General features: G+C 37.7%; 1 protein-coding gene across 2 annotated transcripts; it reads right to left on the bottom strand.

Annotated features, from left to right (window-relative positions):
* Positions 1 to 4967: 4967 nt before the first annotated feature.
* lrrc73 (leucine rich repeat containing 73) lies at positions 4968 to 11686 on the bottom strand. Of its 2 annotated transcripts, none has more exons than XM_026224504.1 (6): positions 11026 to 11686; positions 9950 to 10110; positions 9221 to 9343; positions 8741 to 8841; positions 6565 to 6760; positions 4968 to 6434 (listed from the first exon to the last, which is right to left on the bottom strand). In XM_026224504.1, exons 1-6 carry the CDS (start codon positions 11295 to 11297, stop codon positions 6346 to 6348), a joined length of 942 nt encoding a protein of 313 aa, XP_026080289.1. In that variant the 5' UTR covers positions 11298 to 11686; the 3' UTR covers positions 4968 to 6345. The 2 variants fall into 2 exon arrangements, with proteins under 2 accessions (XP_026080289.1, XP_026080290.1); XM_026224505.1 differs by having other exon boundaries at positions 4968 to 5324; positions 11026 to 11681.
* Between the last annotated feature and the right edge of the window lie 1991 nt (positions 11687 to 13677).

The raw sequence follows: 13677 nt of genomic DNA, 5'->3' as shown, positions 1-13677 counted from the left end.
TAACAATGACTCCTTTTTTTTAATGTTAACTGAGAGCCATTGTTAAGCCCTAGTTTAAGCATTAATTCAACAAACTCAGATTCAGGATTCATTTTACTATGAAATTATTATTCTCGACCCAATCGATTTCTGATTAACAAAATCAAGTTCTGCCCTTAATTTTGTTGTTGAACATCCTGTTTCACTTGAAACTGCCTTGGAAGTAAAATTGGTTGGGCTTCATGTTTTGTAGAGTCCTTGCAATTCTTTAATAGTTGTATTTTGTTTACTTCATTTATTAAACCCGTTTATGAAGTTTAAGTTTTAAATGATTGGAGTTTCAATTCTGTGAGTCTCAAGATATTATTGTCTTGATGCTTTAACATTGTGGTGGGATTTCAGTGATTATGAGGGGATTTTCTAAGGGTGCAAAAACCAGTTTCATGTTGATGTTGGCTCGCACAATCCCGTTTCAGATGTGTACAATTTTACAGTTTGTCTTCTGAATTTGTCCATAATTCCTCAGACAGATTTCTGGTGCATTCCTTGTCTCATGTGCAACTGTAGCAACATGGTGCTTTTTTCCTTGACGTACCGTCGTTTTGATCCCCTCCCTGTGCAGTGTAATTTTCACCACAGTTCAAAAGAAATTTATTTTGACTTTTACTTTTATCAGGAAAAGCTTTTATGTTTGTGTAGATGTTTCATGCACAGCTTTTTACCCTTAAAAAAAACAAAAAACCTTTTTATGACTGGACTGATTTTATTTTCACAATTTGTAAACTGATGTATATTTTAAAAGAAATAAAACTATTTTAAACCGTTGTTTTGAACTACACTTGCAGTGTCCCCTCCGTGCACTTCTGTGATTCACTGGTGTGTGTGTTCATTCTCTCACATGACGTCATTGTAGCAGTGCAGCAGCAGTGACGATGCAGGAGTGCCCACTGCTGGCCATAAGGGTCCGGTGCTCGTCACTGGGTGGATACAAGCACCTAGCAACAGTGTGCCAACAGTCCTTGGTTGTAATTGTCAAAACAATAACAGGAACTAATTAGGGTCAGTAAAGCATATCAGCAGAGCTGACGAGAACTAGGCCTAATTGCTGTTTTGTCTGGCAGTTTCCAGGATCATTGCATAAATTAACACCTCAAGACTGGTTTGTGCAGGAGTGTTATTTATCATTATCTTTTCATTCTTACATGTATACAGGCTTTTGCCCTCTTTGCATGTTACACTGGCAACAGAACCTGTTCAGGGTCCGGATCAAAAGATTATTCTCTACAAAAGGGGGTCCGGCAGAAAAAGTTTGAGAACCACTGGCTTGAACTAATATGACATCAAATGCCAGTTTGCAGTATTAACCAGCCTTAAGGATTATTTTTGTACAGATAATATTACTAAACGAATGAAAATAAGGTGACCAGGTTTCTGAAATGGAAACGGGGAACGCCTCCTATTTCAGTGGTCTAATTCGAACTAAAATCTAATTTGTTATCTAAAGAACATTGGAACAATTTAGTGTTTCTAGTTGTTCACTATACTGTTACTGCAATTATGTTTAGTTTGATTATTATGATTTGGGCTCACTATGAAAATAGTTGCGTCTGTAACTACAGAAGAGTCAAGTTTTAAATTGGAAAAATATAACTCTTTGGTCATTTTTGAGCAAGATGCTAACGGTCTAATCAGATTCAATGATCCATGCTAAGCTAAGCTAAATGTGCCACTGCCAGACCCACTGATTAGCTGGATGGATTCAAAAATGGTAAAACTCAAGTATTTCACTCTGTGGGAGTTGGAAAATGAGCCTATTTTCGTAAAAAGTTGCTTTAAGGGCACTGGTGTTTTTAAAGGAGGGTTCACTTCCAGAGCAAAATTTACAGATGATATTACATCAAAGATGTTCTTTTCTTTCTTTCTTCATTTGTAAAGAAATTGTGTTTTTGAGCTAATCATTCAGGATTTCCCTCCATATAATGGACTTCTATGGTGCCCCGAGTTTGAACTTCCAAAATGCAGTTTAAACTCCGCTTCGAAGGTCTGTAAACGATCCCAGCTGAGGAAGAAGGGTCTTATCTAGCGAAACGATCGGTTACATTCTAAAAAAACTAATTACAAATTAAATACTTTTAACCAAATGCTTGTCTTGTCTACCTGAATAAACGTGTTTTTACTTTTCAAGACAGTTAGGGTAGGTCTAAAAACTCCCATCTCATTTTCTCCAACTTCAAAATCTTTAAAAAACGTTAAAAAAAAAGTGAAGTGTTCTTTTAACGCGCACTAAATCTAATTTTTTCTGCATTTACAAACTTTGTACCTTGTCAAATGTTATTTCATGCCTTTGCTTTGAAATTACTCTTCTTAATTAGGCTTATTATTTCATGTTATGTATTTCATGTATGTAATTCAGTTTTTTTGTATCATTATTTTACTCAACAGTAAAATAATAAATTAATTTTGAAAAACATACATTTTAGATATTAATATTGCCAGTTTCTTGCTGCTTTGTTTAGGCGACGTAGACGCAATAGCAGGATCAGTCGTCACGTCTTCGAAATGCACAAAGTGATGTGTTTGATTCCTGAATGTTTGAGCACTTTCGACAGCCATGTTGATTCAGTGACTAACTAAAGATATGAACGTATAACCTGCAGGAAGACTCTCAAGATGATTGCAGACTCGGTCAGCATTTTTGTGCACCCCGTGCCCTGACTGCGATCTCATTTCAGTCCCTTCCAGATCAGACTAATGAGCATTTCATCACGCTGAATCCTTTAGCATTCTCCTGTCAGTGAAGAGGATTCATTACAGCATTACCCACTGGAAAATTGGCCTTCCATTTGTCTCAGTTCTTTAGCAGCTTGGTAGATTGATTGGAGGCTTTCATTAATTATAGACAATGATCTCCTTCCTTTTATTTGCCTTTCCTGGCAGCTGCTGAATGAGAGAGGAGATAGACATTAGGTTGGTGTTGGTGTCCATTTCCTAACTCGATCCCTGACCGGAAATAGAGAGCTGCTTCTTCAAAGTCATGGAAGGGAGCAGTAGATATAATACCTAAAAAAATAAAATGTGCAGCAAAATAAATGTGCAGGCTCAGAAATTAACAGGTTAAGTTATATCACATAAACGAGTGTTCATGTCAGTATTCAGACAAACAGTCTTCACACCATATCATTCTTAATAAACATAAGCCTGGCAAAATGAACAAAATATCTGTCTAATTCTGCAAGCCTTGATTAGTTGATTTAAGTTGTTCAATTGGGGATTTTTAAAAGCTATTTTAGAGCAAATACATAGAGATGATGAATAACCTGTCGTTAAATGTGCTGTATGTACATAATTAACTTTATATAATGTAATGCATATACAGTAATGTATGCTATGTAGTGTTGCAACATGATATTCTCTGGCCGTTCTCCTCATCATAAAAGAGGGTTCTATCATTTCTGTAAATAGGTTTTGGCTGGATGCTGCACAAAGCTTGTGAACCACACTCTATGGGGGATTGAATTATCCATTCTGCACAAATGCTTTTTATACCCTAATTATCAAGTGCTTAAAAAACAAACGGAGTCTCTACAGCTGATTTCATGATTTCAAGAAAAACTGCTCTCCAAAAACAGCAAGCTTTCAACCACATCACTGAAAAGAGCAGGTTATAAATGCATGAAGCACAGAGGTCTGGGAAGACTTGAATGTTGATCGCAGTTGTTCTAAATGTTATAAACAGCATGATCAGCTTTGCACAGGAGCTGCTGTAACAGTACAGAAGCATTAAAACATGATGCCCATGTGACTTGAATGGGAAAGTCTGCCTGTTTTCACTGCGCGACGGCACTTTTAATGCTCCGATGTGTTCACAGTAGGAGGATCATATTTACACTGCACAACTGACCGAATCCATATGAAGGAGACTGTGAACAGACACAGTGACGAACAGACATCAGACACCACACTGAAGCCTGTGTAATTGAACAGACACTGCTCTTATATACATTAAAGCTGCGGTAGGGAACTTTTGACGCTCTAGCGGTTAATAAACAGAACTGCTAGCGTCTTGCGGAAGAACATCGTAGCCGGAACTACTTCTCTCTGTTTATGTCAATGAAGAATCACAAAGGTACTGGGTTACTACGCCGCGGTATCCCCGAAGCAATCTAAAATAGTCCGAATATAAACACTTATTATAGGTGCACCCTAGTGATTCAGGACAAGCCAAAAACACGGTTTGGAAAATGGATTCATGGTGTACTCGCTTATTATATGCATTTTTCTACATTTTGAACACAAACAAAGTTACGGACGGCAGCTCTGATTGGTTGTTTCTTACCGGGAGCGGTCTGTAACTGCAAATGGCAATAGGACCACTGGGAGGAGCCAGAGGAGCTTGATTTTTTCACAGATTATCTATCTCATATTCTACTGTCAGGACATAATGACAGGTTTAATAAATATGTAAAAAAATATATTTTACAAAAGTTCCCTACAGCACCTTTAAACCAATTATTCAGACACCAGATATCATTTTTACTAGTGAGTGCAGGACACTGTAGTTCATTCATGTAAGTCAGGATGGAAAAATAAAATAAACTGTGACATTTTATACCCACAAATTCTTCATACAGTGGATTACCAGTAAAAATGTGGGATCAAAAATTACTCAGACACTTTGACCTGACCATGTTCTGCTTGAAGTGTGTTTCTTAAATTTGCTAATGTGACCTTTTTACACCACAGACTGAACAAAACGAAGCTTGGCTTGGTAACTGACCACTATGTGTAGCTATTCAACCTAATTCATTACAGACCTTTCTTGTCATATTTCATTAAACTGTTATAATGTGAGAAATGTTAAAGGTGTAAGAATACATTTTTGTTTGACACACATATACACACACACACACTTGGCTGGTTTATCTTAGCAGTTATTCCCTGTTTGCAGACACAAGTAAAAAATAAAAAAGCAGAGCAAAAGCATTTAAAAAGTTGTAAACTGATTTATTCAGGCATCAGGCCATACCATTAACCCTTTACAGCTCGTCTAACAGAGTATACTGTTATTGGTTAAATACAGTAGATTTATAAATAGACTGTACATCTGTAAAATAAATAGTTCACTATTGCGTATTATAAGTCACTTGGTGTTTAAGGTTTGAACTGTCTTGGGCTAAGTGCTACAGGTCATGCGGCGTGAGGGGTTGCGCACTAGCTGGTGGTCTCGCAGCAGTCCTACAGCGCAAGCACACAACACGGGCAGCTCCAGTATCACATCTCTGTCTCTGCCAAAAAGCTCTCACCCAGTCCTGATGTCATCAGGACCATCTGGGAGCTGGAAGAGTCTGGAAGGGTCAGAGACAATGTGTGAAGAGGACAGGAATTCGGCTTCTCCGGTTCTGAACGGCTACAGATTCTTCTGTCTAGGGATAGTTCTCATTCTCTCATCTTTTATTCACCCTCAAACCGGCTCTGACTCTCTTTTACCCGCTGTATTTTTGGGGAATATCCTGGCCGCTCTTCTTCATGTACACTTTACTGCTCACCAAGGCTGCTTTTACTTTATATTGTGGAATGCCATTATAATTTAAAATAACAGTTTGTTATTTTTATATATTTTACTATATACTTAATTCCCGTCATCAAAGCTGAATTTTCAGCATTTTCAGAAATCATTTTAATATGCTGTTTTGCTGCTCATTATTTTCAATGTTAAGAACAGTTGTGCTGCTTAATAGTTTTTGTGCAAGCCTTTTTTCATGATTCCTTGATGAATAAATGTTCAGTTAGAACTGAATGTATTTAACAGTCTTAAAATCTGTTACTGTTTGTGTTTTTGTTAACCCACAAACCTTTGAACAGGGGAGGTACAGTAATGAAAATGAGAGGGGACTGGGTCTCTCAGGCTCCAAAATGACAAAAAAAAATTAATTAAAGAAAAAGTAATCCTTTTGACTTCTGTAGAATGTACCAAAAATCATTAACGTATTTAAAAAATGTAGGCTATTTTTCACAAAATCAGTGAGTCTAACAGTCTTTCTGTAAAAATGGGCCATTGAGACTATTGATGTCATTGGTTTTAGTGAAACTAAACTTTTAAGGTGATTTTTTTATTACCTCCAACAAGTCCCCTTTCACTTTCATCATATGGAAAAGATATGGTCAGGATTTGCTTCCTAAAACTCAAGTCAAAAACCGAAAAATCAAGTCAGGTCGGTTTGGAGCGACGTGAGAATGATCATTTTGAGCCGAACTATTCCTTTCAGATTGAACCTCGCTAATAATAACCTCTAAGTCTAATGACTTCAGCATATACAGGACACAGAACTCACAACTTGGCCCTTATAAGAAATTCATATTTCTATTTCATAAGTAGAAATGATCTCTCCTAAATAATGCACGAGTAATGTCAGTTTCTGTACTTCCCTTTTGCCCCAGCCTCTTAGAAGCAGTTACTCCAGGAAAGTCATCCACACACAAAGAGGGAAAGAGAAAGCGGAAGAGAGATCTAAATGAAACGGTCTTGAAGCAAAGAGAACAGGCTGAGAGAGAGAGAGAGAGAGAGTGAGGCTGGTCAGCCCTTACTGCTGTGGGGAACCCAGGCCGGTTTCTCCCTGGGGGGCCCCGAGCGTCCGCGCGCCTCTCCGTCCTTATCCTCCTCCTCCTCACCTTCAGAGAGGAGATCGGAGATCTGCTGCTGCAGCTCAGGACTGATGTCGTTCTCAGCCAGGACCAGCACACGCAGGCTGGTGGGGTAGTTCTCCACCATGTCTAGGAAGACCTGATCACAGAGAGACGAGAAGTCTTGCTATGTCAGTAAATATCTTAAATATATCCCTTTTTTACTAGGAAAAGTTGGCACTAATATTTGGATGACCCTTCTTAGATTGCAACCAGTGCATATTTTACCATCCAGACACCAAGCAGAGTCATGCCAACTATAAGTATGAACACTGAGAGCATGAAGAAAGTCCTTGCACAGCTTTGCCATCTAGTGGAGAGTTATGAAAAACAGTCTCATTGAAAACTGAGCTTTTAAAGGAGTACTTCATCTGTTTAGTGATGTCATGTTGTCTAGACCTTGTTTCTTGAAACACAGATTTAACATCTCATTTTGTGTTCCACAGGAGAAAGCAAGGGCCAACTGAATGAAGCCACTGCAGAGAGCACTTACACGTAATTCATCACTGATATGAATAGTGTTTACCTTTTTCAGAAATGAAGGTGAACGTTATGGGTTATTTTAGAAATGCAGGAGTATTGGTAGAGAAATTGGGTGGGAAAATAAAAAAATTGATTCAAATAGGCATTAATATGAGTTAATTAATATCGAATGGCTAATATTAAAGGCATTGATATCTAGTTTTGGAGTGCAACCAGAGATCAAACTCTTTTCTTCCTTAAGAGAACAATTAACCTAAAAATGAAATTCTCATAATTGATTTCTTCTGTGTTATTTTGAAGAATGACAACATTCCTCATGATATTCTTTATAGATTTACGTTACTGTTTGAAAGTTTGGGGCCTGTAAGATTTGTAATGTTTCTCAGACACTGATGCTCTGAATACAGTAAAGATTTCATTACAATTTAAAATGATTGTTTTCTATGAGAATGTATTTTAAAATGTAATTTATTTCTGCAATTTTCAGCATCATTCCTCCAGTCTTCAGTGTCAGAGTCTTCAGAAATCATTCTAATATCTATATCTATATCTATATCTATCTATATATATATCTATATATATATATATATATATATATATATATATATATATATATATATATATATATATATATATATATATATATATATATATATATATATATCTACAGCTCAAAAACATGTCCTGTTATTATCAACACTGAAAACAGTTGTGGCTCCTCAATATTTTTGTGGAAACTGTAAAATATATATTTTTTTGATGAATACAAAGTGCATTTATTTGAAACAGAAATCTTTTGTAACATTATAAAATGGCTTTACTGTTGCTTTTGAACAATTTAATGCATCCAACAGTAGTTGCTGAAATATTATTTCCTTTAACAAAACTGACACCAAAAAAATTACTTACAAGAACAAAAAACTCACTGACACCAAACACCAAAGCTGGAAGATGGAGATTAAATTATGAATTTTTTTTTTTTTTTTTCATGTTTTGGTGAATTATTCCTTTATCAGCCTGCATATATATATATAAGTGTGCTGTAAAATGATGAATCGCATCCAATGTTCGCATTCAAAATAGGGCTGCTCCGATCACGATCGGCCGATCGTTATGCGCATCTCGTCAGTAAAGCCGGTTCTCTAATCAGCGGTTAATTCCATCAGGTGCATGATTTCACATAGAGCAACTGTTACTACACAGAGCCGTTGTTAACTGAGAAGATGCGCAAATCCACGTTCATTTTCAGCGTTTATTTGCGCATCTTCTCAGTTAACAACGGCTCTGTGTAGTAACAGCTGCTCGATGTGAAATCACGCACCTGATGGAATTAGAGAACCGGCTTTACTGACGAGATGCGCATAACGATTGGCCGATCGTGATCGGAGCAGCCCTAATTCAAAATAAATGTTTTTGTTTACATAATATGTATACTGTGTATATTTGTGTGTGTGTGTGTGTGTGTGTGTGTGTGTGTGTGTGTGTGTGAAACAGACAATTGTTAGGCTTAAAAAATACATATATATTATAATTAATTTGAATAGAAATATTCAAAAGTCAGCATGTTTCATGCTGTGGTTCTGAGTCTGGAATATACCTGTGCTGACTGATTGGTGAGGCCGGTTCCCTCCAGGTCCAGGACTTCAAGAGTTCGACTGGATGCAACAGCGACAGCCAGCATCCCAGCGATGTGATCCCCTGGAGACCACACGCATCGGGAAAAGCTGAGACAGAGACTCGAGTGCAAGGTGCAAACCAAGTGCTTTTCAAAGTGCAAACCCTGCATTTCTCCGCCAGTAACATTTGCATGCTTGGGTGGCAGTTTCATTCACCGGGGAGCAACAGTCAGCAAATAAATGTCTCAATATATAACATCTTCATCGACCACTATACTTCAGGCAAAGACTTGCCTCCTTGAATTAATTGTTAAATAGATTTGTGTCAAACCATGACACGCAATTCACTTAAACATTTAAAGCAAACTCTTGAGCTTATTAATACTGATTAAAAGTGTTAACGATATCTATATATCATGTCCAGCATGCATGCATACCTCAAAACTGCAGAAATCGCTCACCTAAGGGGTTGTAGTCGAGGTTGAGGACTCGTAACTGTGAGCTATGAGCCACGGCGATGGCCAGTCGAGCCCAGCCCTGTGTGCTGACGGCTGGGTTAGCACTCAGCGTAAGCTCTTTAAGCCCTGTGCAGTATTATCGATCGCATAAAAGAGCATTGTTAATTCACCACAGAGCCAAGCCTGCTGCTGGATTTAAAACTCCTACTGCACTATTTTTCATTTGGATATACATTATTCATAGAATTGTACAAATATTCCCAAATTACACACTGAAAAACCATTCTCAAAATAAATGAAATCCTTACACACAGTCTTCATCAATGTTTTACAGTCCAAATAGCATTCAAAAAAGTTTTTAGGTTAATTTAATTTTGCAGCATTGTAAAATAGTGATCTGTGACATTATATTATGTAGAATATCAAAAATCATTTAATACATTTTGTGAAAGTAAAAACTTGCTTCTTGCTTCATGTTGGGGGCCATAACACCTTTCTTTGAATAATATTTCATTTTGTGCTATGACGACAAAAATGAGCAATTATATCCATTAATTTTCATTAGGAATACACCATCTGGCTCATGCATTATTATCATCATCACTAAAAACTCTTAATATGATGTTTAATGTGACTAACCGCTTATTTAAGCTTCATGTATCTCAAAGGTTTTTTTTGTTTGGAAACTGTCTTTAGTAAACACTGTTTCCTGGTGAAGCTGTGATCTTTTACCCGATTTGGCTCCATCTGGAGGAAGCATGCCACAGATGAGACGCACTGCCTCATCTCCCAGCATGCAGTCCCCCAAATCCAAGGACACCAGCGAGGGGTGAGTGGACAGGGCTCCATTCAGGTTGACCAGTCCTGCATCTAAAAGTGGACTCCCGTGGAGACTGTAAAGGCACGGGGAAAGCGGACAGAGACAGACATTATTTCATGTGCTACATTTGCATTCCCTGGAGAAAAATGGCAATGCTTTCAAGACAGTAGAAGTGTTTCAACTGTCGGTTCTGCATTGCAAAAAAAAAAAAAAAAAGGGGGATCTGTTGGCATATACATTATATATAATACATTATATATATATATATATATATATAAACCCAAAATGACTGAAGGTTATATCACTTTCCAACATAGCAAATGCATATACATAATACATTTGACACACACAAAACTGAGTTTGTAAAAAGACCAATCACAATTCAGTATGCAAACGATCTGAGAAACACTACCAGCCTCTAATATTACAGTGACGTAATCGAAATCCCTTGGAACTGAGCGAACATTCTAACAGTGTGTCAGTGGAAGTTCTGACTTTACATTTATAAACACGACATATATATATATATAAATTATTATAATTATAATAAAAAAAACGGATAAATTATGAACTAAATCTGAAAAAAAATTAGTTATTTATTTTATAGAAATTATTTTAGCGCATTGCTGGGGTTACATTGTAGCTATACTAGCCTACATATTTTGTTGTACAATGTACATATTATATTAACTCATTTAGCGGACGCACAAATGAGGAACATCGCAATCAATGTATCATTAGAGCCAATAATATACACAATGCAGATTTTGACGTTTCAGCATTAGTAGCCTCTAAGGGTTACTGGATGTGTTTTTGGGGGTTGCATGTGTCAAATTCAAAAAAGCCCACCAGTGATGTTGTGTTGTCGAAATGTTTCGATTCCGTTCTTCGGTTTAAGTCTGTCTGACAGGAAACTTCTCCTCAATAACAGCCTATCGCTATAAATATGCGCGATGATGATAATAATAGTGACTAAAGAGGCACTCACAAGAGCGTCTGGAGGGATCTGTTGGCCTTCAGAGCATCCGCCAGCTGCTTGGTCCGGCCGATGGTGGACACCACGCCGAGGTTGAGGTTGAGCTGCGCGAGGGAGACCGACTCCGCCACACCGCGACACACGCGGCCGAAGTCCCGGTCCGACAGCTGGCAGCCGCGCACCGACAGCAGCCGCACGCTGTTCTCCTTCAGACTGTCGCATATGTCTTTGATCTCCGCGCCGGACAGCGCCTCTCCCGTGATCTGAATAGAGCCCGGCAGCATCTCGGCGGTGTCAGGCTCGATTAACGGGCATTATGGATCCTGGAGGTCGGATCCGCGGCGTCTAATCCGGTGCGGCAGGCGACCTCGGGATATCGCGGAGGGAAGGTGTGGTGTCGCTGCTGGTGCTGTCTACTTCAGCGTTTTGTTGCGTTTGCCTCCCGACAACCCAAGATAATGATGATGATGATGATGCTGGTGCTGTCGGTGACTATATATAACGTCGCTCACGGTAAACTGTTCCCATCTCACCAGCGAAACGGGTTTGAGGCGACTCCAGGCTTGAGGTAATCCGCCAGACAGCTGATGCTGGGATTGGCCACAAGCAGAGAAATGGGCGCAGGGCAACGACTGTAGGCTGTTTGGATGATTACTAGGGTCTTGGAAGTAGGTTGTATCTATTGCATGCAGTAGAACACCGGGGCAAGTTGTCACACACTTCACCCTATTGATGTTTGTCAGCATAGGTTCATTTTCACAAAGTTAATTTCTGTACATATCCAGTTTTTCTCAATATTTACAGTTAGCCTAATTTAACTGTTGTGGGTACCCTAGATTTTCACAGTTGGAAAATGACTATGTTTTGCAACAATGTACTTTGAAACAACACAAAATAACTTATAACACTTATTTGGAGCAAATGAACTTACTACACAAAAAATAAATTACCTGTAATTTTTTTATAAAATCATATAAAACGTGACAATTCCCCCGACCTGACATTTTTGAAAAATGTATTTTGTTCTGACAATTTAATCCTGTAATATCTGACACTTGAAAATCGGCAGATCAATTTATTTTTAATTTTAATTCAACTTATTGAACCCTTTAGATAAAATCAAAAAAAAAAAAAATGCACTTAAAGAAAGAGAGATTATTTTGCATATATGTGCATTTGTTTGAATATTTGATATTTCATGCTTTTATGACTCATATTATATATGACATAGGAGAACATGGAGCACATACTCGAGGAGAAAAACAAAACAAAAAAAAGGTTTATTCAGAGGCCCAAACTGGACAAAAATATGCAATTTGATGCAGTTGTAATATCAAATTCTGATTGCATGTAATGTAAATCAATATTTCAGAATAATAGCAGACTTAAAATGCATATAAATATCAGTTGTCACTCTATATCTTGCAAAACATAATGCAATGCAACACGATTATGATTGTATACAATGTTTCTAAAAAGCCTGACGTGTCATATTTGATACTCCTAGCATGATTGTTCCAGAAATGATGTATAATCAAGTTGCAATCAATCATACTTTATAAAAGTCAGATAATTTAGAAGCCTTATAAATCTGTGTATCAAATAAGATAGCTACAATTGATTTTATAATATACCTTATCTAACTGATTCTAGTTTGAATGTGTGTCAGTGTTAATGTATTCACTTGTTACCCAACATCTACTAGAAACATATATCAAAACTTTGTTGTTAGTCGTTGTATATATAGGCAACATGCACAAATAATAGTCATCCAGGCGCAGCTCTGTGGCACAAGTGGGTCTTGTGAATAATATATTGAATGGATCCACATGAATGTCACTTGTTTCTTCTCTCAGCAACAGTCGGAGGATGTGAGGGTGGATGGTATAACCAGTTGTACCCAGAGCGTGTCTGGTTGCATGGCCCCATCTGTGTGAGCAGGGAAACGTGAGCCCTGAATGAAACACACACAATTAATTCCTAATGCAGCCCGGTGTATGGACTCACCTTAACTTACCCTGATCAGTGCAGTCAACCAGAGCGCCATCGAACAACAAAAAGAAAGTCTGCTGCGTCCAAACATTTAAATGCAACAGGTGAGTTGCATGTTCCGAGTAAATGTAAAGTTTTAAAAATGGACTGAAAAACTAAATCAAAAACTCAAATTGCATATTAAATGGTTTATCATTGTGCAAAATTTGTATTCTTCAGATCTGCTGCTCTTCTAGGCCCTACACATTTTTCATCCTGCACACCAATGCCGTCTTATTGTCACTAAAATATTTTGCTGCAGCAGTATTCCTTTATGTTTTAAGACTGACATGAATCTTTCCAATAATCCAAGAAAATAAATCTATCTGTCTGTCCATCTACTTCATCATCCACCTCCATTTTCTTAATATTATTTCTGCCACGGGCTCTAGTCAAATGTAATGTAGGGTTGTGTTGTAGGTAATTTTAGACAGGCTCTACAGAGCACTTAAAGTAGTTTAGTAGTTTAACCTACTTAGCAACCTTTTAGATGCAAATTTGAGACACTTTTATTTCGGGGAGCACAATGATAGGCCTTTGCCATTTCACTTCAAAGGTTTCTCTTCTGGGACTGTTTGAAAGCACTCTTTTATTCTTTGAAAGCATTTATTTAAAGAGTTTATGTTATTGTAT

The sequence above is a fragment of the Carassius auratus genome, chromosome 38 (genome assembly GCF_003368295.1).
Source record: "Carassius auratus strain Wakin chromosome 38, ASM336829v1, whole genome shotgun sequence".
NCBI lineage: Eukaryota > Metazoa > Chordata > Actinopteri > Cypriniformes > Cyprinidae > Carassius > Carassius auratus.
The sequence above is the reverse complement of the archived record's forward strand: the minus strand, read 5'-3'. Positions and strand labels throughout refer to the sequence as shown.

Coding starts and splice junctions, on each gene's coding strand:
- lrrc73 (XM_026224504.1), bottom strand. CDS start 11,297: ATGCTGCCGGGCTCTATTCAGATCACGGGAGAGGCGCTGTCCGGCGCG. Junction 10,111..11,025: donor AGATCCCTCCAGACGCTCTT/GTGAGTGCCTCT, acceptor GTGCCTTTACAG/TCTCCACGGGAGTCCACTTT. Junction 6,435..6,564: donor GGCCTGGGTTCCCCACAGCA/GTAAGGGCTGAC, acceptor ACTTTCCTGGAG/TAACTGCTTCTAAGAGGCTG.